At 44.0% G+C, this 23,862-nt stretch overlaps 2 protein-coding genes across 5 annotated transcripts in view; both read left to right on the forward strand.

Moving 5' to 3' along the window:
* Positions 1-16,703, forward strand: part of TPX2 (TPX2 microtubule nucleation factor) — a 31,304-nt gene extending 14,601 nt beyond the window's left edge. For 2 of the 3 annotated variants that reach the window (XM_069751008.1, XM_069751009.1), the window contains exons 4-17: positions 2,629-2,698; positions 6,381-6,500; positions 6,583-6,693; positions 6,926-7,059; positions 7,173-7,330; positions 7,797-7,974; positions 8,059-8,197; positions 11,422-11,638; positions 11,741-11,839; positions 12,118-12,291; positions 12,369-12,515; positions 12,588-12,699; positions 14,965-15,152; positions 16,250-16,703. In XM_069751008.1, coding sequence (XP_069607109.1) covers positions 2,629-2,698; positions 6,381-6,500; positions 6,583-6,693; positions 6,926-7,059; positions 7,173-7,330; positions 7,797-7,974; positions 8,059-8,197; positions 11,422-11,638; positions 11,741-11,839; positions 12,118-12,291; positions 12,369-12,515; positions 12,588-12,699; positions 14,965-15,152; positions 16,250-16,360 — 1,958 coding nt within the window. In that variant the 3' untranslated portion in view covers positions 16,361-16,703. The remainder of the gene's footprint in view (positions 1-2,628; positions 2,699-6,380; positions 6,501-6,582; positions 6,694-6,925; positions 7,060-7,172; positions 7,331-7,796; positions 7,975-8,058; positions 8,198-11,421; positions 11,639-11,740; positions 11,840-12,117; positions 12,292-12,368; positions 12,516-12,587; positions 12,700-14,964; positions 15,153-16,249) is intronic. The other variant, XM_069751010.1, reaches the window with a different exon arrangement.
* A 3,494-nt stretch (positions 16,704-20,197) lies between these two features.
* The window catches only part of MYLK2 (myosin light chain kinase 2), a 64,763-nt gene continuing 61,098 nt past the window's right edge, over positions 20,198-23,862 (forward strand). Inside the window, exon 1 of one of the 2 annotated variants that reach the window (XM_069751011.1) lies at positions 20,198-20,558. The gene's annotated coding sequence lies outside the window, so the exon portion shown is untranslated. The remainder of the gene's footprint in view (positions 20,559-23,862) is intronic. The other variant, XM_069751012.1, reaches the window with a different exon arrangement.

The raw sequence follows: 23,862 nt of genomic DNA on the forward strand, positions 1-23,862 counted from the left end.
ACAACATTTGTGGTCCAATTTCTCCTATTACCATTGGCAAAATAGGAAATTCCAGGCTAAAAAATCATTTTTGAGAAAAGAAAAACTATTTTTTATTTTCATGGCTCTGCATTATAAACTTCTGTGAAGCACCTGGGGGTTTAAAGTGCTCAGTATGCATCTAGATAAGTTCCTTGGGGGGTCTAGTTTCCAAAATGGGGTCACTTGTGGGGGAGCTCCATTGCATAGGCACACGGGCTCTCCAAATGCGACATGGTGTCCGCTAACAATTGGAGCTAATTTTCCATTCAAAAAGTTAAAAGGCGCGCCTTCCCTTCCGAGCCCTGCCGTGTGCCCAAACAGTGGTTTACCCCCACATATGAGGTATCGGCGTACTCGGGAGAAATTGCTCAACAAATTTTAGGATCCATTTTATCCTATTGCCCATGTGAAAATGAAAAAATTAAGGCGAAAATAAATTTTTTGTGAAAAAAAAGTACTTTTTCATTTTTACGGATCAATTTGTGAAGCACCTGAGGGTTTAAAGTGCTCACTAGGCATCTAGATAAGTTCCTTGGGGGGTCCAGTTTCCAAAATGGGGTCACTTGTGGGGGAGCTCCAATGTTTAAGCACACAGGGTCTCTCCAAACGCGACATGGTGTCCGCTAACGATGGAGATAATTTTTCATTCAAAAAGTCAAATGGCGCTCCTTCCCTTCCAAGCCCTGCCGTGCGCCCAAACAGTGGTTTACCCCCACATATGAGGTATCAGCGTACTCAGGACAAATTGGACAACAACTTTCCTGGTTCAGTTTCTCCTTTTACCATTGGGAAAATAAAAAAATTGTTGCTGAAAAATCATTTTTGTGACTAAAAAGTTAAATGTTCATTTTTTCCTTCCATGTTGCTTCTGCTGCTGTGAAGCACCTGAAGGGTTAATAAACTTCTTGAATGTGGTTTTGTGCACCTTGAGGGGTGCAGTTTTTAGAATGGTGTCACTTTTGGGTATTTTCAGCCATATAGACCCCTCAAACTGACTTCAAATGTGAGGTGGTCCCTAAAAAAAAATGGTTTTGTAAATTTCGTTGTAAAAATGAGAAATCGCTGGTCAAATTTTAACCCTTATAACTTCCTAGCAAAAAAAAATTTTGTTTCCAAAATTGTGCTGATGTAAAGTAGACGTGTGGGAAATGTTATTTATTAACTATTTTGTGTCACATAACTCTCTGGTTTAACAGAATAAAAATTCAAAATGTGAAAATTGCGAAATTTTCGCCAAATTTCCGTTTTTATCACAAATAAACACAGAATTTATTGACCTAAATTTACCACTAACATGAAGCCCAATATGTCACGAAAAAACAATCTCCGAACCGCTAGGATCCATTGAAGCGTTCCTGAGTTATTACCTCATAAAGGGACACTGGTCAGAATTGCAAAAAACGGCAAGGTCTTTAAGGTCAATATAGGCTGGGTCATGAAGGGGTTAAAGGGAACCTGTCACCCCGTTTTTCCAGTAGGAGATAAAAATACTGTTAAATAGGGCCTGAGCTGTGCTTTACAATAGGGTATTTTTTGTCCCCTGATTCCCTACCTATGCTGCCGAAATACCTTACAAAAGTGGCCTTTTTCGCCTGTCAATCAGGCTGGTCTGGTCAGATGGGCGTGGTCACAGCGCTGTTTCTCCCCCACATCTTGCTTATGTTCCCGTTGGTGGCGTAGTGCTTCTCGCATGCGCAAGTGCCAAATGCACTGCGCAGTTGTAGAAAAAGAGCGCACTCGCCGCTATTCAGCGGTTTCTCGGTGGGCGCGGCCATCTTCCTGAGGCCGCACGTGCGCAGATGGAGTCTCCTGCTTCCCGGGGCTTCAGGAAAATGGCCGCGGGATGCCGCGCGTGCGCAGATGGACATCGCGGCGGCCATTTTCCTGAAGCAGAGTTCGAACTTCCAATTTTTATTCTTGAGCACTGGTTCACCTGAGCACATTTTCTTTTTGTTCTATGTTTGTGTTTTGTTGGGATCCAAGATATTTTAACTTTATTACATTAAAGGTTATGTTTTGAACAGTGGGATATCCTCCCTAGCTATTTTGATTTATCCTGTACTGATCCTGAGTTATATCCTGTATTATACCCCAGAGCTGTACTCACTATTCTGCTGAAGGTCTTGCTGACTACATTTACTACTTGCCAAAACTGCAGCCACAATTCAACTGCTTTTAATCAAAACTGTTAGCAAGCTTGTTGCCAGACTGCCTAGTAGCCCGGCCTAACTGCTGTAATACAGGGGACAACTAGTTTTCCCTATGTTGGATGAGTACAGAGCCTGCATAGTGACAGCACCTCCAGTTGTAGTTAGTGTCCATATGAATGTAGTCGGCCAGTACAGGACCTGCTCGTTGTAGTTTAATGTTCTAATAATATATACCTAATTGGCGCACACTTCAATAGATACCATGTGGTTGAGGTACCCTATATGAGAGGTTGATTTGGAATTTTGGGTACTGTAGATGACCTTTCAGATCACAAGTGCAGCTAGATTGTGCCCTACTGAGATTGCCCTAAAAGTATATGATAAAAGAGGTTGCTAGCCAGTCATAATCAATTTGTACTTCTTGTATCATAATCATTTTTTCTTTTTTCTTTCTTAGAGCAGAGTTCTGACAGCAGCAGTTACCCAAGAGACGCTAAGAAACAGCAGAAGACTCCACAGACCAGAAGGTAATGACTGGAAAAATGCGTTCAGTGTGTGCTGTCGTTGTGCGTGTCTAGACAAAAGAAAAAGCTGCGGACCAATACCAGGGATCACCACTTAGGCTTCTTTCACACTAGCGTCGGAATCTCCCCGTCGCAATGCGTCGGGCAGAGATTCCGACGCTAGCGTTTAACACACTGCACAACTGAGGCAGCGGATTCATTTCTCCGGCGCATCCGCTGCCCCATTGTGAGGTGCGGGGAGGTGGGGGCGGAGTTCCGGCCGCGCATGCGCGGTCGGAAAAAGCGGTCCGTCAGGGGCAAAAAACGTTACATGTAGCGTTTTTTGCTCCCGACGGTCCGCCAAAGCACGACGCATCCGTCGCACGACGGATGCGACGTGTGGCAATGCGTCGTCAATACATGTCTATGGGGAAAAAACGCATCCTGCAAGCACTTTTGCACTTTTGCAGGATGCGTTTTTTCTGCAAAACGACGCATTGTGACGGATTGCAGTTAACGCTAGTGTGAAAGTAGCCTAATATATAGAAATTTTATTTAGCAAAATACAGAACAAACCAACACCATAAAAACATTAAAAACGTCACTGACATGACATAACAACAACTCAAGTGGCTTTTAATAAAGCCAAAAGGCCCCTCTCCCATATGCCCAAATATGAAGGTACATACAAGGCTAAGAAATAGCAAATAAAAATGCATACATGTAAACACAATTGGCTAAACAGTGTCACATGAATAAGATGCTGAGGTCTTCAAGATATTGCACAAATAAGCAGTATACACAAGAAGTGACACAGACACAAATGCATGCAAAATAATTAGAGAAAGATAATAAGCCCAAAGAAATTATATTAAATGCCGAAAACACTGGCCTAAACACATGCTAGGAGCTTCAATGATACTAAAAGGATATCACTTTACTGCAATATGACATGACCACTGCATAAAGTCATAGTTCTTTTGTCCAGATTCGTCATGTGTTAATGTGGACTACAGGTGTATCCCTTTCTATTCTATTGTGTGGTGCACTCCATAGTCTTTTATTACGCCCTGTGGTTGTGCGTGAACGCATCGCTGTGTATTTGCAAGGACTGCACAATGCCATGTCATGTATGAATTCCACTGTAAGGCTAAGTTCACACTTTGCGGATTTTTCCGCAGCAGAATTCCAAAATCCGCAGTGAAAACCCGTTGCGGTTTTTACTGCGGTTTCTTCTGTGGATTTTCATCTGCAGTTTCCTTTTGGAGCAGGTGAAAATCCGCAGAAAAGAAGTGACATGCTGCGGAATGTAATCCGCTGCGTTTCTGCGCGTTTTTTTCCGCAGCATGTGCACAGCGTTTTTTGTTTCCCATAGGTTTACATTGTACTGTAAACTCATGGGAAACTGCTGCATGTGCAGTTTCTGTGCAGTCTCTGTGCAGTCTCTGTGCAGTCTCTGTGCAGTCTCTGTGCAGTCTCTGTGCAGTCTCTGTGCAGTCTCTGTGCAGTCTCTGTGCAGTCTCTGTGCAGTCTCTGTGCAGTCTCTGGTAAATCAATGTAAAAAAAAAAAAGCTGTGCACATGGTGCAGAAAAATCTGCACAGAAACGCTGCAGAACTGCACAAAAGAAGCGACGTGCACTTTGAAATCTGCAGCGTTTCTGCGCAGATTTTTCTGCACCATGTGCACAGCTTTTTTTTTTTTTCACATTGATTTACATTGTACTGTAAATCACAGTGCAGTTCTGCAGCGTTTCTGCAGGAGAAAAATCTGCTGCAGTTCTGCACCAATTCTGCACTAAATCTGCATCGTGTGCACATAGCCTAAGGGTATGTTCACACCTAGGAAGGGGGCTGCGGGTTTTCCCGCAGTGGATTTGATAAATCTGCAGGGCAAACCCGCTGCGGTTATCCCTGCAGATTTATCGCGGTTTGTGTTGCGGGATTTACTCCTACTATTGATGCTGCATATGCAGCAATATGCAGCATCAAAGTGATGTTAAAAATGATATACTCACCCTCTGACGTCCCGATCTCCTCGGTGCTGCAGGCGGCGGTCCGGTTCCAAAGATGCTGTGCGAGAAGGACCTTCGTGACGTCACGGTCATGTGACCGCGACGTCACCGCAGGTCCTGGTCGCATAGCAAACCTGAGACCGGACGGCCGCATGCAGCGCTGAGAGGTGAGTATATCATGATTTTTTTTTTTTTGATTTTTTTTTTACACAAATACGGTTCCCGGGGCCTGGAGGAGAGTCTCCTCTCCTCCACCACGGGTAGCAACCGCACATTATCCGCTTACTTCCCGCATGGAGGGCACAGCCCCATGCGGGAAGTAAGCGGATCAATGCATTTCTATGGGTGCAGAACCGCTGCGATTCTGCACAAAGAAGTGACATGCTGCGGGTTGTAAACCGCTGCGTTCCCGCGCGTTTTTTTCCCGCAGCATGTGCACAGCGGTTTGCGGTTTCCATAGGGTTTACATGTTATTGTAAACACAATGGAAACTGCAGCAGACCCGCAGCAGCAAAATCGCCGCGGTTCCACGGTAAAAACCGCAAAGTGTGAACATGGCCTAAGTGGGCTCTCGTCAATATTGTTAGGCTATGTGCACACTTTGCGGATTCCACTGCGGAATTTTCCGCAGCGGAATTCCAAAATCTGCAGTGAAAACCCGTCGCGGTTTTTACTGCGGATTTATCGCGGTTTTTACTACGGTTTCTTATGCGGATTTGCATCTGCATTTTTCCTATTGGAGCAGGTGAAAATCCGCAGTAAAGAAGTGACATGCTATGGGATTTAATCCGCTGCGTTTCCGCGAGTTTTTTTCCGCAGCATGTGCACAGCGTTTGTTTCCCATAGGTTTAGATTATTATTATTATTATTATTATTATTTATTTATATAGCACCATTGATTCCATGGTGCTGTACATGAGAAGGGGTTACATACAAGTTACAGATATCACATACAGTAAACAAACTAACAATGACGGACTGATACAGAGGGGCGAGGACCCTGCCCTTGCGGGCTGAGGGTTGCAGGAGCTCTGGTGTTGGTGAGGCGGTAGCTTCGATAGTGATGAGGCGGCAGCGGTGTCAGTGCAGGCTGTAGGCTTTCCTGAAGAGATGAGTTTTCAGGTTCCGACATTGTACTGTAAACTCATGGGAAACTGCTTCGGATCCGCAGCGGTCAAATCCGCTGCGGATCCGCAGCAAAATCCACAAAGTGTGAATATAGCCTGAATCTGTCATCAGATTTGTCACCTAACTTGAAAATGGCATTATGGAGGCAGAGACCTGGATTCCAGTGGTATCACTTGCTGGGCTAATTGCTGTAGTTTTCCTAAATATTCAGCAGGAAATTCAGTTGGGGTCTAGTAAATCTGCTATGTTGACCTCCATGTCCAGTAACACATTAAATAAAAATGCATACCTTGCTCCCATTCCACCAGCGCTCCGGACTTTGCTGTGCACACTGACTCTCCGCACAGCAGATGTAATACACTGAAGTCTGCTGTCTCAGTCGAACACTGAGTGGTGGAAGGAGCAGCTGGTGGCTCCATCCTCCATTATATTCCCTGCTATTTGCTTTCTGAGTATGCAGACAGCGGTGATATCGAGCGGGGGGGAGGGGGGGCAGCCACGTGGTGCTTATGTGCCAGTGCTTTCATCACTTTAACGGTCTCAATATATATTTTATGTTTTTCAGAAGGTCATCGAAACGCCTATCTGCACAACAGAGGAATAAGCAAATGGCAAAGATCAGAGCCGAAAGGAAGAAGGTCACTCCTAAACAGGAGGAGCACCCGCCCAATAAACGACAGAGGTTGTAAGTGTCTAGCCACCATCAGAAACCTGGGACCAAGTAAGAATATTCTCCCCGGGCCTATAACGTGTGATCTTTCTTCCAGGAATGCTGTGAAATGCAAATCTGCAGACTCCACCATCAACAAAGGACTGTCCAGCAGCGTGTCTGACACATCGTCCAAGCGGAAATTGCCATTAACCCCCACAGTTCTCAAGTATGTCAGAACAATCTCTTGATTGATGGGTATAGATAGGTCAGCTGTCTCATATTGTGTGGTAATGTGTAGTATCAGGGTGAGGAGACCTGTCCAGATCTTCAAGGTAAATATTGAGCTACTGAAGCCCTGACCTTTTAAATTTGGGCAATCTGTTCAGTCTGGATCAGGACATTGTAGTATTCTTAAGAAGCTCTGCTTTCTAACTTTGGATCTCATCTCATCCTTGTAGGAGGAGAAATATGCCCTTAAGAGTAAAGAACTCAGAGGAACAAGAACTGGAGAAGATGCAGCAGCTTCAACAGGAGCTTGCACAGAAACTTAAGAAGAATGAGGAGTCTCTGAAGGCAGCCTTGGCTGGAGCAGGTACAGGAATGAACTTGTAGTAGCTCTAAGATGGGCCTACTGTTATCCACATCACAAAATCTAAGAGCACGAAATAATTGTTGTATTAAAGTTCTTCACTTACTCCTTTATAGGTCAGCCCTTGAAGAAGATTCCTGTTCAGTCCACCAAGCCTGTAGACATTCACTTTCACACTGATGACCGTATGAAACGACATCAAGAGGAGTCAAGTGGGGAGCAGTACAAACAAGTGGACTTTACCTCTGAGCTCCGCAAGCACCCTCCTTCTCCAGTAAGTATTCACAGGAAATATGGGTACAAGCCAATCTTTACAAACGCATTTATTTTGTCCATGGCATTGGACTTGGCATGCATATAAGGTCAGTAAAAGCAAACCGGCTTAATCAGAGGTTTCACATTAAATGAAATGACTCGTCTGAAGAATTATTCCCCACTTGCCCTACGTGCTATATATTGCTCATATAGTGGCCGTTTTATGGGGAAACAGCGGCTGCCTGCTGCTATTACCAGTGTTGGGAAAGGAAAATTTCCTTTTCAGGGAATTTTCTGTGAGATGATTGCTCAGGTTAGACAATTTGATCATTAGTAAATTGGTTCTTCTATAATTGCCTTCCTTTGAATGTCCCTATCCACAGACTCCCATCACTAATATCATCCGACAAAATAAACCACTCATGAACAAAAACTCCCGATATTCACTATGGCTTAGATAACTGGAACAATATCTGTTGTTTTAGGCCCATATACCAAAAGGCGGTCGCACCATTCCCAAACCTTTCAACCTGTCTCAAAGTAACAAAAGGAAGCATGAGGAGACCACCGGGGAGTATGTTTCTACAGCTGAGCAAGTCCTGGCTTTCTGCAGAAAGACACCGCAACGCTTCCACCTGCGCAGCCGGCAGAAGGAGATGGAAGGTTGGTAGACTATCAAACGATCAAGTTGGTTTGAATAACCTTTTACTGTCTTTTGTGGCTTCTTTCATGAGAATGTTGTTTCAGGTCCGTCACCTATTAAAAATGTGAAATTAAAGATTACAAACCCGATGACCCCTATATTAACGACCAGGCAGCGGCATAGACCAGTCACCTGCAAGAGTTCTGCAGAAGTGGAAGCAGAGGAGTTGGCAAAACTGCAGCAGTGAGTAATCTGGAGGATGTTCTGCCCACTTCAAATATGACGTAAAACTTATCCTGCCGTCTCCAATATCTGTATAAATTAACCACTTTCTGCCATTGGATGGAATAGTACGTCCGATGGCAGAACCCCCGCTTTGATGTGGGCTCTGGCGGTGAGCCGGCATCAAAGCCAGGACATGTCAGCTGTTTTGAACAGCTGACATGTGCCCGCAATAGGCGCAATCTGCCCGTGCCTATTAACTAGTTAAATGCCGCTGTCAAACTCTTTACAGCGACTTTTAACAAGCGCCTCCGGCCAGAAATGCGTGCTGTGCACCGCTGACCCCCGTCACGTGATCGGGGGTCAGCGGTGCATCTGCATGAGAACCAGAGTCTCCTGGAGACCTCTATGGTGGTTGATGCCAGATTGCTGTGAGCGCTACCCTGTGGTTGGCACTCATAGCAATGCTGTAATTCAGCTACATAGGAGCGATCTGAGCATTGCCTCTATGTAGCAGAGCCGATCAAGCTATGCCAGCTTCTATCCTCCCATGGAGTCTATTGAAGCATGGCAAAAGAAGAAAGTTTTAAAAATATATATTAAAAAAAAGTTCAAATTACACCCCCCCCCTTTAAAAATAAAACACAAAAAATCGCACTATCAATAAAACAAAGAATTGTCCTGATTGCTAAACGGCGTAGTGAGGAAAAAAAATCGAAATGCCAGAATTGTGTTTCTTTGGTCGCCGCAACATTGCATTAAAATGCAATACTGGGCGATCAAAAGAACGTATCTGCACCGAAATGGTATCATTAAAAACGTCAGCTCGGCACGCAAAAAAAATAAGCCCTTACCCAACCCTAGATTACAAAAAATGGAGACTGTACAGGTAGCGGAAAATTGTGTAAATTTATTTATTTTTTTACCACTTAGATATAAATGAACCTAGACATGTTTGTTGTCTATGAACTTGTAATGACCTGGAGAATCATAATGGCAGGTCAGTTTTAGCATTTAGTGAACCTAGCAAAAAACAAGTGTGGGATTGCACTTTTTTGCAATTTCACCAAACTTGTTTTTTTTCCCGTTTTCTAGTACACGGCATGGTAAAACCAATGGTGTCATTGAAAAGTACAACTCGTCCATCAAAAAAAATAAGCCCTCATATGGCCAAAAATAAAGTCATGGCTCTGGGAAGGAGGGGAGCGAAAAACGCAAAATCGAAAAAATCTCTGGAGGTTAAGTGGTTAATTGAAAGAAGTTGGGGTGATGGTGAAAGGTTTTGTGCTATATTTGGAAGTTGCTCCCAATGCTATGTATATGGGATAACTTCCCAATAGTTGTGGATCGATTTGCTGGGACCCCTAGCAATCCCAAGAACGAGTCTGACTCAATTGGCAGTCAAGCATTCACTGAGCTTCGGACACACCACGATTTTGGAATTTATTTCTTATCCTTATCTTTGCATAACTTACAAACTAAACGCAAACTCTTTAAGAAGAGAATTGGTCCACAAATGTAGCATATTACTTCTCCCCAGGACCACCAGCAATTCCAGGAATGAGCCTCTGCAATGCCATGTTTGAATACAATAATTGTCCCAAATGTACGCAATCGCTCCATTGAAATGGGGCAATCCAGATCCCCCACGATCAGAAGGTTCTAATTACCACCCATCTTGAAGATACGTCAAAACTTGCATTTACCCTATATACTCAAGTATAAGCCGATCCCCCCCCCCCCCCCCCCCTAATTTTGCCACAAAAACTGGGAAAACTTAATGACTCGAGTATAAGCCTAGGGTGGGAAATGCAGTAGCTACCTGTAAATGTCAAAAGTATACCAATAAAAGTAAAATTGAGACATCAGTAGGTTGTGTTTTTGAATATCCATATTGAATCAGGAGCCCCATATAATGCTCCATAAAGTTTATGATGGCCCCATAAGATGCTCCATATTAAAATATGCCGCATATAATCCTGCATAAAGGTTAATAATGGCCCCATAAGATGCTCCATAGACACATTTGCCCAATATAATGCTGCACAAATGTTGATTATGGCTCCATAAGATGCTCCATAAAGATATTTGCCCCATATAGTGCTGCACAAACCTTGATTATGGCCCTATAAGATACTCCATACAGACACTTGCCCCATATACCGTAATTCTCCACAAACGTTAATTATGGCCCCAGACAGACACTTGCCCCATATAGTGCTGCACAAACGTTATTGCCCCATAAGATGCTTCATACAGACACTTGCTCCATTTGCTGTTGCTGCGATATTAAAAAAAAGAAAAAAAAAAAAATCACATACTCACCTCTCCGTCGCTCAGGCTCCCGGCACTTTCAATATTGACCTGACTTCGTTCCGGTGCAGATCGATCTTCAGCGTCTTCTGCACTGATGTTCAGGCAGAGGGCGCGCACTAACCACGTCACCAGGAGATGTTGAAGACTGAGTGGCGCCGGAACAAGGAGCAGGTGAATATTGCGCAGCGCTGCGCTCCCCTCCCCGTTATACTCACCTGCTCCTGGCGCTGTGCATTCCCTGCTTCCCCGGCGCTGCTGCTTCTTCCTGTACTGAGTGGTCACATGTTACCGCTTATTACAGTAATGAATATGCGGCTCCACCCCTATGGGAGTTGGAGCCGCATATTCATTACTGTAATGAGCGGTACCATGTGACCGCTCAGTACAGGAAGAAGCTGGGGGCCGGGAGCCAGGGAACTGCAGGGACTGCTCCAGGAGTAGGTGAGTATAATTAGACAGCCCCCCTTCCCCTGCCAACCCCTGGGTATGACTCGAGTATAAGCCGAGAGGGGGACTTTCAGCCCAAACAAATGGGCTGAAAATCTCGGCTTATACTCGAGTATATACGGTATGTCATAAAGCGTTTTAATGTTAATGGTTCGCTAAAGGGATGGTGACGGAGACGCAAAAATAAAATATTTGGGATCCACCTGAACTCCAGGAAATGAGATATTGCAACATTGTCCTATTCACTTCAATATAATAATGCTGCAATATTCTGCACTGCTCCAACTAAGTAGACGGCACAACAATAACATTGCACCTTCAAATAGCTGTTTGGAAAATGTGACAAGACTCTAGGCTCCCTGTATCTCCCAGTCTAATATTGATGGCTTGTCCTAGAAAGCGGTCGTTATTCGAAATCCGTAGTATTGGTTTGTAGGATGCCATCAAATATTAATATATATTAATATATTTTTCTTGTGAAGATATAAATTTAAAGCCCAAGAGCTCAATACAAAGATCTTGGAAGGTGGCCCTCTTCTTCCAAAGAAGCCCCCTGTCAAAGAACCCACCAAACCCGTAGGCTTCAATCTAGAAATTGAAAAGCGACTTCAGCAGCGGGAGAAGAAAAATGGCGAGGAAGAAGAGCCATTCACCTTCCATTCCAAACCTTGCCCCAGCAGGATCCTAGCAGACGTAGTGGTCAGTAGTCTTCAGCTGCCAGGCTTTGCTTGATTATCTTGTAGCTGCTTTTTTTTTTTTTTTTTTTTTTAACTTATAATACCTTTTTTTTTTTTCCCCCAGGGGGTTCCCGATAAAAAGGCGCTGCCACCAACTGTGCCGCAGTCTCCAGCTTTTGCACTTAAGAACAGAGTGCGTGTACAAACCTGGGAGGAAATGAAGGCAAGTGATCACTTGTGTATCCCATAAACCATTTACTTGTAGAAGCCGTGTGGATTCTATTTTGTCATCAAATTGTTTATAGTAATAACCACAGACAATGATGCAACACTAGCAGCCTAAGTGAAGCAAGTGGTGTCATCCCACAGGTTGTTATCCAACAACGGCTATAAAAAGAAATTCTAAAAAGCGTACACACCACTGCAGGACATATTCGGTGCAAAAATCTATTGACGCACATAAGTAAGCCTTGTAATAACCAAACATGTTGCCATTTGTAGGATGAACCTCCACCTATCATAAAAGCCAACCCAATGCCGCATTACGGGGTGCCCTTTAAGCCCAAGTTGGTTGAGCAGAAACAAGTGGAGGTTTGCCCTTTCTCTTTCAATGAGCGTGACCGGCAAAGGATGGAAGACAAGGAGAAGAAGCTAGACCAGCTCAGAAATCCAGATGTAAGTGTGGACCCTGTGAGATCATTGCACCATGGTCTGATCCTGTGCTAAGCCTTTTTGTCTTGTAATCTGCCAAGATTCCAAAATTCAAAGCTCAGCCCCTGCCTCAATTTGACCACATTGCCCTTCCTGAGAAGAAGGTGAAGGAGGTGACGTCACAAGAACCCTTTAATTTGCAGATAGATAAACGTGGGGAGCAGAAGTTGCAGAGGTGGAAGCAGCAGGTGAGAATCTCCTCCGTATCCCATAGACTTGCCTTAGTTTCGATTTTGCATAATGTTTTCTCCCGTTTCCAGATAAAAGAAGAGCAGAAGCAGCAAAAGGAAATGACTGCTTTTAAGGCTCGGCCCAACACTGTGACTAACCAGGAGCCATTTGTGCCCAAGAAAGACAGCCGGATGTTGTCAGGTATGGTCACTGGTAATGGGAAAATGCACAACCCTCTGTCTATATGTACATTATCAAATGGGTGGCTCTAGCTCTTCACTATAAGCCAGCGTGGGAAGCAACTTGTGGAGAACTTTCATCCATTCATTTAAATGTGTCCGTAAAATTAGTTGTTGCAGGTAATTTATCTGGCCATCACGACAATTCTATTCAGATTGGGGTACACAAACGTTTTCTTGAAGTCTAGTGTACACTGTGTGCAGAATTAGGCAAGTTGTGTTTTAGAGGATTATTTTCATTATTGATCAACAACTATGTTCTCAATGAACCCAAAAGACTCATAAATATCAAAGCTTAATATTTTTGGAAGTTGGATTGTTGTTTTTTTTTAGATTTGGCTATCTTAGGCTACTTTCACATTTGCGTTGTGCGATGTTGCGTCGCAACGCAAACAAAAACGCACGCAAAACGCAGCGTTTTGCGACGCATGCGTCCTTTTTTGCCGAATTTTGGACGCAAAAAAAAATGTAACTTGCTGTGTACTCTGTGCCCTACGCTTGCGGCAAACATAAACGCATGCGTCACAAAACGCAGCACAACGCATGTCCATGCGCCCCCCCATGTTAAATATAGGGGCGCATGACGCATGCGTCGCCGCAGTAGCGCCCGACGCAACGCAAATGTGAACGTAGCCTTAGGAGGATATCTGTTTGTGCAGGTAACTATTGCTGTGCAGAATTATTAGGCAACTTAATAAAAACCAAATATATCCCCATCTCTCTTGTTTTTCACCAGGTAAACCAATATCACTGCACAAAATTTAGAAATAAACATTTCTGACATGCAAAAACAAAACCCCAAAAAATTAGTGACTAATATAGCCACCTTTCTTTATGATGACACTAACATCCTTCCCTCCATAGATTGTCAGTTGCTTGATCAGTTTACGATCAACATTGCGTGCAGCAGCCACCACAGCCTCCCAGACACTGTTCCGAGAGGTGGACTGTTTTCCCTCCCTGTAGATCTCACATTTTATGAGGGACCACAGGTTCTCTATGGGTTCAGATCAGGTGAACAAGGGGGCCATGTCATTATTTCTTCTTCTTTGAGACCTCTACTGGCCAGCCACGCTGTGGAGTAGTTGGATGCATCTGATGGAGCATTGTCCTGCATGAAAATCATGTTTTTATTGAACGATACCGACTTCTTCTTGTACCACTGCTTGAAGAAGTTGTCTTCCAGAAACTGGCAGTAGGTCTGGGAGTTGAGCTTCACTACATCCTCAACCCGAAAAGGTCCCACAAGTTCATCTTTGATACCAGCCCATACCAGTACCCCACCTCCACCTTGCTGGTGTCTGAGTCAGAGTGGAGCTCTCTGCCCTTTACTGATCCAGCCTCTGGCCCATCAAGGGTCACTCTCATTTCATCAGTCCATAAAACCATTGAAAAGTCAGTCTTAAGATATTTCTTGGCTCAGTCTTCACGTTTTATCTTATGTTTCTTGTTCAAAGGTGGTCGTTTTTCAGCCTTCCTTACCTTGGCCATGTCCCTGAGTATCGCACACCTTGTACTTTTTGTTACTCCAGTAACATTGCAGCTCTGAAATATGGCACAACTGGTGGCAAATGGCATCTTGGCAGCTTCACGCTTAATTTTCCTCAATTCATGGACAGTTATTTTGCCCAACACGCTTCTTGTGACCCTGTTGGCTATTTGCCATGAAACGCTTGATTGTTCGGTGATCACGCTTCAAAAGTTTGGCAATTTCAAGACCGCTGCATCCCTTAGCAAGACATCTCACAATTTTGGACTTTTCAGGGCCCATCAAATCTGTCTTCTGACCCAAAGGAAAGGAAGTTGCCTAATGATTAAGCACACCTTGTATAGGGTTTTGATGTCATTAGACAACACCCCTCCTCATTAGAGATGCACATCACATGATTTACTTAATTGGTAGTTGGCTCTCAAGCCTGAACAGCTTGGAGTAGGACAACATGTATAAAAAGTATCATGTGATCAAAATCCAACTTGCCTAATAATTCTGCACACAGTGTATTGTTAAGACTTGTCAAATTGAGGGGAAAAATGTCAAAGAAACTACCGTCAAGATGTCCTAAATATCTTCTCCACAGTTGCACCCAAGCTCTTGGTACTATCACTGGGCACCACTGGAAGGCCAAGCTTGGAACTGAATGTGTCCTGAAGCCCCTGACCCTCCAACCAATTCTCCCTTCACCTTTCTCCTTTTTGCACCAATTCTCTCCTTTGTTTCCAAACTTAGAGAGCCTTTCTGGTTCCATAGTTCAAGAAAACTTTGAGCTTGCTACAGAGAGACGTGCTAGGGAACGGCAGGAATTTGAAAAGCACTTAGCAGAAAAGGAGACTGAGAAATGCCTCATGGAAGAGGAAGAACGTCGGCTGCAAGAAGAGCGGGAAAAGGAAGAGCTCAACAGACTAAGGCATGAACTGGTATGTGGCCTCCTAAATAAAGTAGCTTAGGCAGGCATATTCCTGACAGTTGTTTACTTGCTACAGTATTGATGTCTTAGGGAACATGTGTCCACTGCAGGCAATCTCTGGTCTGATACTGCTGCAGGCAATCTTTAGCCCCAGTAAAACTTAAAGGGAACCTGTCACCCCGTTTTTTGAGATTGAGCTATAAATACTGTTAAATAGGGCCTGCGCTGTGTGTTCCTATAGTGTATGTAGTGTACCCCGATTCCCCATGTATGCTGAGAAATAACTTACCAAAGTCGCCGTTTTCGCCTGTCAATCAGGCTGGTCAGGTCGGGAGGGCGTGGTGACATCGCTGGTTCTTCCTCAGCTTTACGTTGGTGGCGTAGTGGTGAAGACACAGCGCGCGATCTGCGCTGTCATCCCTTTCGTCGGTGGGGGCGGCCATCTTCCTGGGGCCGCGCGTGCGCAGATCGAGTGCTCTGCTGCACGGGGCTTCAGGAAAATGGCCGCGGGATGCCGCGCGTGCGCATTAGAGATCGCGGCGGCCATTTTCCCAAAGCCGAGATGCAAACTCGGCTTTGGGAAAATGGCCGCCGCGATCTCTAATGCGCACGCGCGGCATCCCGCAGCCATTTTCCTGAAGCCCCGTGCAGCAGAGCACTCGATCTGCACACGCGCGGCCCCAGGAAGATGGCCGCCCCCACCGACGAAAGGGATGACAGCGCAGATCGCGCGCTGTGTCTTCACCACTACGCCACCAACGTAAAACTGAGGAAGAACCAGCGTTGTCACCACGCCCTCCCGACCTGACCAGCCTGATTGACAGGCGAAAACGGCGACTTTGGTAAGTTATTTCTCAGCATACATGGGGAATCGGGGTACACTACATACACTATAGGAACACACAGCGCAGGCCCTATTTAACAGTATTTATAGCTCAATCTCAAAAAACGGGGTGACAGGTTCCCTTTAATGTCAGTGCTTCTACTTGAGCAAGTAATGAAATGATGGCTGAACACTAGGTGGAACTCTGTGCATACAGTAACTTGGTAGGTATTGAGTGTTCCCCATCAGGATGTAACTTTATTATTTTATTTATTTTTTTTTAGGTTCACAAAGCTCAACCAGTCAAAAAATTCAAGCATGTTGATGTTAAGACGAGCGACGTTCCCTTGACGGTGCCCAAAACTCCTAAGTTCTCAGACCGCTTTAAGTTTTAGCTGCTACAGTGATGTCCATGCCTGGTAGCTCACATTTTTTAAGTATTTTGCATTCTTACATGCCCGAATGCCAATGGTAAAAAAAAGAAACAAAACAAAAAAAACAAAACACAACTTGTGGGTAGAGCAAAAAAGAAAAAACCTACTTGTGTACTATACATGGGGAATGTGCTGGAGGGTGATGTAAAGTCTCTGTAAATACTTTCTAACCTATTTTTAGGATTTTTTTTCTTGTTTTAATGCTTATTTTCTTGTGGGAGGAGTGGGGATTAGTGTACGATGTAATTTTTGTAATAAACATCATCCTGTGACTGTTCATGCAGTTTCACCACCATTAACCAAATCTTAGTCACCCTTGTCGTCTTTACCTCCAATAATCATGTCAGGGAAGGGGCTGAAAACTTGTCTGCTTCCTCCCTGGACCCCCACCATTCTTGTCCATTGGCTGTGTGTGGTATTGCAGACATTAATACCAGGCAGATCGAATTCTCCTTTTACAGATCTTCATTCAGGTCGCAGTGTCTGAAATTTGCTCTCGTGTGACCTTTTTAGTGAAGTAATCTGTCAGGGTTTTTTTTTTTTTATTTGTTTTTGTTTCGTATGTTTTGTTTTTTCCCCACTTAGTGCTATAAATATATGGATTATTTATAAAGCAAGAACGTGTCTCTGTTTCAATAATTGGGGCTGGAAAGAGTCGGGTAAGGCCGGGATCACACATACGCGAGATACGGCCGAGTCTCGCAGGTGAAATCCCTCCTCTGGCGCCAGCACTCCAGAGCGTGCAGCCGCACAGAAACACATGGATCTGCACGCTCCGCTCCCAAGTGCCGGCGCCAGATGAGGGATTTCACCTGCGAGACTTGGCCCGTATGTGTGATCCCGGCCTAAAGCAACAACTCCCAACATGTTATGACCGCAAGAGCGTATACAGCTAGTGTGCTGTCATCTGGTGCCTCACTGCCAGCTGTCTATAAAGCGTTCCTTTACGATCGTGGCTCACAGTGCAACAGTTGTTGGTTGTTTGGGGTGTTTTTTTTTGTTTGTTTGTTTGTTTTTTAATATTAAAGGGAACCTGACAGCTAAGTTATGCTTCTTGAATCACGGGCAGCAAGCATAACTCTAGTTGTCCTCTCAGCCAGACATCTTTTACTCTGAAATTCTGTGGGTTTTGAGTCCAAGAGGCTGGACCTTGTGGATTCTCCTTGCTCCTCTGTCCTTGGCTGTTTAAGAAGCATCCCAGCAGTTTGTTTTATTTTTTGCACATAGTTGGTGAGTATATGTGCTTGCCATTTTAATGTCTTCCCACTTGTTATATCTATACATTTCTCCCCCACGCACTTCGTTATAGGCAGTTACATAATCTCAAGTATTGACAATAAGTCCAGTACTCGGGCTCAGGTGTAGATGGGAAGTCCAGTATGACTTCAGCTGTCAAATTTCTCCTGACCACTATTCGACTCCCCTTCATTTTGGGTTCTATGGATAAGCGCATAGCTGTGATATAAAGCGCTGCGCTTGCATTGGCATCTCCTGTGCATTCATGGTCTAATAATTAGAATACACAGTGTAATGAGGTGAGGACACGCAGTTACTTTATTGGTGTTTTTTTTTTTTAAAGTACGCCAAGCCCCTCCACGCAGCACAGTATTGGTGACCTTCATGTCTCTCTCGGCTTATTCGGCTCACATACTGCTCACACCTAATGGTCAGCAGCAGTGTTCTGTTTTTTTTTTTTTTTTGTTTTGTTTTTTTTGGTACCATCTCTACGCTGAGGACATTTAATTATACACCTCTATTCCTGACATCACCCCTCCACTACTACAAAATACCAGTGATTGTCTTACCGCTGTCTCTAACATCATGTCCTCCCTCTACCTGAAACTGGATCTGTCAAAAACTGAACTCTTTGTGTTTCCTCCCTCCACTAACCTACCTGTTATCTGATCTTGCCATTTCTGTGGGTGGTTCCATCATTACTCCCCAACAAATCTGTCTTGGTGTCATATTTGAGTCAGATCTTTCCTTCACTCCCCACATCTGATCACTCGCTCACTCATGTCACATACACCTCAAAACATCCCTAGAACTTGTCCTTTTCTTTCTTTGAACTTGTCAAAAACTTACTGTTGCCCTTTATTCATTCTCATCTGGACTATTGCAACTCTCTACTAATTGGTCTCACTAAACTCGCCCCACTCCAATCCGTCCTGAATGCAGCAGCCAGTATCGTATTCCTTGCCAACTGCTATGCTGATACCTTTACTCTGTGCCAGTCATTGCACTGGTTGCCTATCCAATACATAGTTCTATATAAACTTATCACTCTCTCCAACAAAATGTGACATGTTTCTCTACCACCTTACATCTCTTTTCAGTCTACCACCCTACCTGTCCCCCTCTATTCTGCTAATGACCTAAGATTAACATCCTCAATAATTCAAACCTTCCTCTACAGTCTAGAAGACTTCTCACGTGCTGCGCCAATTCTTTGGAATGCACTACGAAGGACAATTCGATTAATTCCCAATACGCACAGTTTTAAGCATGGCCTAAAAAGTGTTTTTCTTTAGACTGGCCTATTGCCTCACTTATCTAACTGTCCTGGTTTGGTCCCATACACAATTTTCTTCGTAATTATGACCTCATAGCATCAGTTCACACACCCTCCATGCACTTAATGGCCCTCTGTATGTGTACTGTACAGATCCTGGCTTGTGACTGGTTCATGCAGCGTTATGTACATACCTGATTTAGTATATTGTGGCTGGACCGTAAAATGCAAGCTATTGTTACCGTCCCCCCTATTTCCTCATAGATTGTAAGCTTGTGAGCAAGGCCCTTACTCCTCTTGGTATCTGATTTATTATTGTTCTGTAACGGCTTTATTTTCTTTACATGTTCTCTCTAAAATAAAAATATTATTGCATCGGAGAGCACAGGAATAATAATCACATCACTGTTGTGTTGTCAGAATCCTTGCTAAATGCTGGAGCTCGGTCTTCTGGTTCCCACCTCCATTATTCTTCACCCTTCTTCAGGTTTGGTCTTTATTGCTAATGCACAAATGAAGTAATGTCCATGCTTGAACTTCAATTATAGCTGCCATGATTGAAATCTTAAATATGTGCCCATGAAAGAGGGGGCATTAAAAATACTAAAATGTTAAAAAAAAAATCTATAGGAGAAAAAGGAGTGTAGAGTTGCCCAACCATTTTTCTGTTTAACGCTACATTGAGCTTCCTGCCTTATTCCCATCTTTACATTAATGGAGTATTAACATTATATAGTAATGATTGTTGAAATGAGACAGCAGGCGTGATCATTAATGATTTGGTTTAGATACACAGCTCTGCTGATAATATTTAGTACTTGCATCTTCGGTAGACAGTATCACATATGATGGGCTGAGATACACCATCTTGCTTCATCTTATGAAATTTCAGTAATAATATCCAGCCTTTTAGTGCCAACATATTTCTAGATTGTGAGCCCCATCGGGGACAGTGATGATAATGTGTGCAACCTGTAAAGCGCTGCGGAATATGTTAGCGCTATATAAAAATAAAGATTATTATTATTATTATCACAGCGAGCGTGATCCGACCCCCTTTACTGCTCATCAGCCAGGGGTAGATCAGGATGTCAGCTTCTGCCAATCTAACCCACACCTAGCCAGGAAGCTCTGGAGGTGACTGATGGGCGCTAATGACCCCTCACAGCTGCTGCAGTTTGTCCCAGTAATCCATGGGCAGGGTCGCTGGCCCGAGGAGTGGGGTTGTGGACAGGACTTGGTGTACTGGGCCAGTGCATTAACCCTTAAAATGCCACTCTATTATGAAATCTGCCAGAGGGAGAATGGGTGATTGCAGCAGCATGTGGGTGGACAGTAGAACAGCCTGGCATGGGAACACGACAGGGTGGATGAGGACAGCATTTTAGGACAACACCGTGTCTGTGTATCGTTACATTCCGGCGCTGGAAGAATGGGACGTATCCGTTGAATTGCATCCAAGTGTGACAGGTGCAATCTGTGGTAATAACGCAACACGAAGTGTAAAGGATACTCTGCCCACCCACACAGCATTGTATTCCAAGCGCAGAAATGTCCTCTCAAAATCAGATCAACAACATAGTGGACCAGGGAGATGCATCCTGCACCTCTTCCATGGAGAACCTAAATGGACTGCTCTAAATAAAGGTAATAGCATGGGATGAGCCAATCAATAATGGAGAAGGACCTGTTGTTTTTAGCATTGGAAAATATGCAGTAGAAATATGTGCCCTGTATTTGTGTGATAGATATCTATCTGTTTATACAGACACACCACACATTGTAATGCTGTATTTGTATCAACAGGCACATAACTAGATATAGATGGATAAATATGGAATAGATCTGTCAACTGTATCATATGTGTAATTATAGGGTTTGTTATCCTGTCTATACAAGTAAGATGGGTACATATGAAATAGTAAGCTGTGGAATGCATGCATAATGATAGGGGTTGTAATATTCCTGGTTATGAGCAGATAGATAAATGGATACAATAGAAAAATATATGCTTTTCAGACAGTTATAAAATAGATTAACTTTTAGTATTTATGTACACTAAGTTATGTAAAAATGAAATGCGAAAGGTAAGTGGAATATTACTAAATGATGACAACTATACTTTAGTGACATAACATGTATAAATCATGCTTTGCCTTGGCTGGACTTTAAGGATGACATTAGCAAGAAAAGTGCTAATATAGCTCTCGCCATTTTAAAAATGAATAGTAAAAACCATGTACCGTAATTTGTGTTTCTGCTACAAATGACACATCTGGGGTGACGTGAAACCCCATAGCTGTCCCGTTTCATTCGGTTACTTGTACTAAACATATGGTTCTAAATGGTGAATAACTTCTAATCATGACTCAAATAAGGACGCTGATTAAAAGAAAATGTCATTGTGCCCTTCTCAAGTAGGAAACCCCTCTGACATTCCTCTCATTTCCTTGGTGTCCTATTTGTAGGTTCAGGGAGTCCCATCTCTCAGCTCTATGTGGAATCAATACAATTAATGCCAAGTCCAAAGAGGAATGTCTGGACTAATGCCAACATAAAGAAGGCGAAAATCCTGATGTTCTAAACATAGGCTCAGAGTATGGTTATGTCTGTGTTTTTGGAATTTCATTATGGAGATTTCAGCTTAAGTATACATTTAGTAGACAATCTGACTGCAGAGGTATGAGATATTTCTAGAATAGATGCAAGCTGCATAATATTGTAAGAGTGAATCTTTTATCGTGGTGTAACTGGAAAGTTCTATAAGACGATCAATGCGTAAACTGGGTGATAACAGAAAACTAATGGTGTAAATTACATATGGTATTTTACAACATTATTGGAAGTTAGGGCTCTTAATAAAACTCAGTGTATGGATAGTAAATAAATTTAATTGACAATTTTTAGACTTGGAAAATTCTTTGCACATCACTTTTCTATCTTTTTACTTCTATGACAGGATGTACTGTATGTGAAGTAACTCCTACCAGCCAAACGAGATCAGCAGTAGACTGCACTGTTTCAGAATTCTTACCCCTCATCGGTATAGAGGAGGGTTCTTGTTGGCTGATTGCTTTAAAATTAAGTTTGTATCTAAGGCATCTCAATGTTCCATGAAAAGACCAAATGTGTAGTAGGTAGTGATGAGCGAATATACTCGTTGCTCGGGGGTCCTCCGAGTATTTTTTTTTTTTTTTTTAGTGCTCGGAGATTGTTTTTCTTGCCGCAGCTGAATGATTTACATCTGATAGCCAGCATAAGTACATGTGGGTGTTGCCTGTTGCATCCCCATGAACCATGATAAGAAATGTCATCTTGCAGCCACATCTTATTTGTTGATTAATTTAGACCAGTGCTTCTCAAACTTTAAAGCTAACCTTGCCAGTAAGGCGTTGCCTAGTTGTTAGGCCTCATTTGGGGGGCAGTTGATGGGTTTTCCACCTTCTCGGACAATATTTTTTTTTTTTCTCCATCGTCTCATTGGGGGACACAGGACTGTGGGTGTATGCTACTGCCGCAAGGAGGCTGACACTAAGTAGGGAAAAAAAAAAAGTTAGCTCCTCCTCCATAGTATACACCTTGCCACTGGCCCTGACAGCTCCAGTTTATGCTTAGTGTCCGTAGGAGGCACATCTCTGGGTTCTCCCAGATGCTTTTTTTTTTTTTTTTTTCCTCTGAAGATAAGACAGGGGCGACGGACCCTTTTGAAGGGGTCCGATCTCCCCAAACCAACAACGGGCGAGCACGTGGAGTGTCGCCTCCACGTATCCTCTCCCGCGACGTGGGATTTTTTTGCCGGACTAAGAACCTGACCACCCTGAGGTAACGGAACCCTAGGTTGTACAGGCATTCATTCCTTGTCCGTGCAGCCTCCACTTCATCACCAATGCACGGCTACGGTGTTTAAAGGAGGCAGACGGTCCCTCTCCTCGCCTTCTGAAGGGTGTAAGGAGTTAGGGTGCCTGCACCGTCTTTTAATATTTATATATGTATATATATTTATATGTGGATTTTTTTTGTCTAACCTCATGCGCTGTCAGAGGGCTGCACAGGGGGGGCTCCTGCTTCATCGCGCGTTCTGCTGGTACTGCACAGGTGGCGACTATCATCCGGTGCTGTGCTGGGTTCCAGCGTTATTCCCCACAAGCAAATTTCAGCAGGGGCATGGGTGGAAGTCCCGCCCCTTTTTTTCGGCGGTTTCCTGTTCTCTAGGCAGCCTGAGGCATTATGGATCTTGTAGTCTGAGCATGGGCGGAAGTCCCGCCCCTTTTTCGGCGGCTTCCGGTTTTCTGTACGGCCTGTGGCATTATGGGTCTTGTAGTCTGGGGGAAGTCCCGCCTCCATCGGCGGCGGTTTACTTCCGGTTTCGAGCACCCAGCGTTCCCGGGAGAGCAGGGGAAGGAGTAAAATCTAGTTCCCTGCTTCGGCCTAAACCGGGTCCATGCGCAGTAACTCCTCCCACTTTTTTAGGCATCCGCCCTGTAATTTAGTTTATATGTGTGGTTTGCACAGGAGACATGGTTCAGTGTTTGAGAGCATACGGGGACACAGGAATGGGGTGAGTGCTACTTCCCTCAGCCTGACAACAGTATTTGTTCTAGACCTAGTAGCTCATAAGGAGATACAGAGCATAGCGGCTTTAGAGTCATCATGTCTAGAAACCCTAAGACTCACTCAGTTCTGTATTCCTCATGCATTACCTATCGGTCTGCTTTTCCGCATGCGCAAAGTAACCATCTCTGTGAGGCTTGTGATTCCGAGCGCGTGCAGGAGCCCCTGTCTGCTACCCCGCCGGCTATCCTGCCGGGTGTGCCTGTACCTGGTCTGCAGTGTCTCCTCCTGAGTGGGTCATATCATTAACGCAGTCTATGGCGTCTCTAACAAAGGCGGTTGAGTCCCTTCAAGCCCCTGTCGGGGACATTCATCCGCCTGTTTTGGAAAGATCCTCCGA

Source organism: Ranitomeya imitator, chromosome 2 (assembly GCF_032444005.1).
Source record: "Ranitomeya imitator isolate aRanImi1 chromosome 2, aRanImi1.pri, whole genome shotgun sequence".
Classification (NCBI taxonomy): domain Eukaryota; kingdom Metazoa; phylum Chordata; class Amphibia; order Anura; family Dendrobatidae; genus Ranitomeya; species Ranitomeya imitator.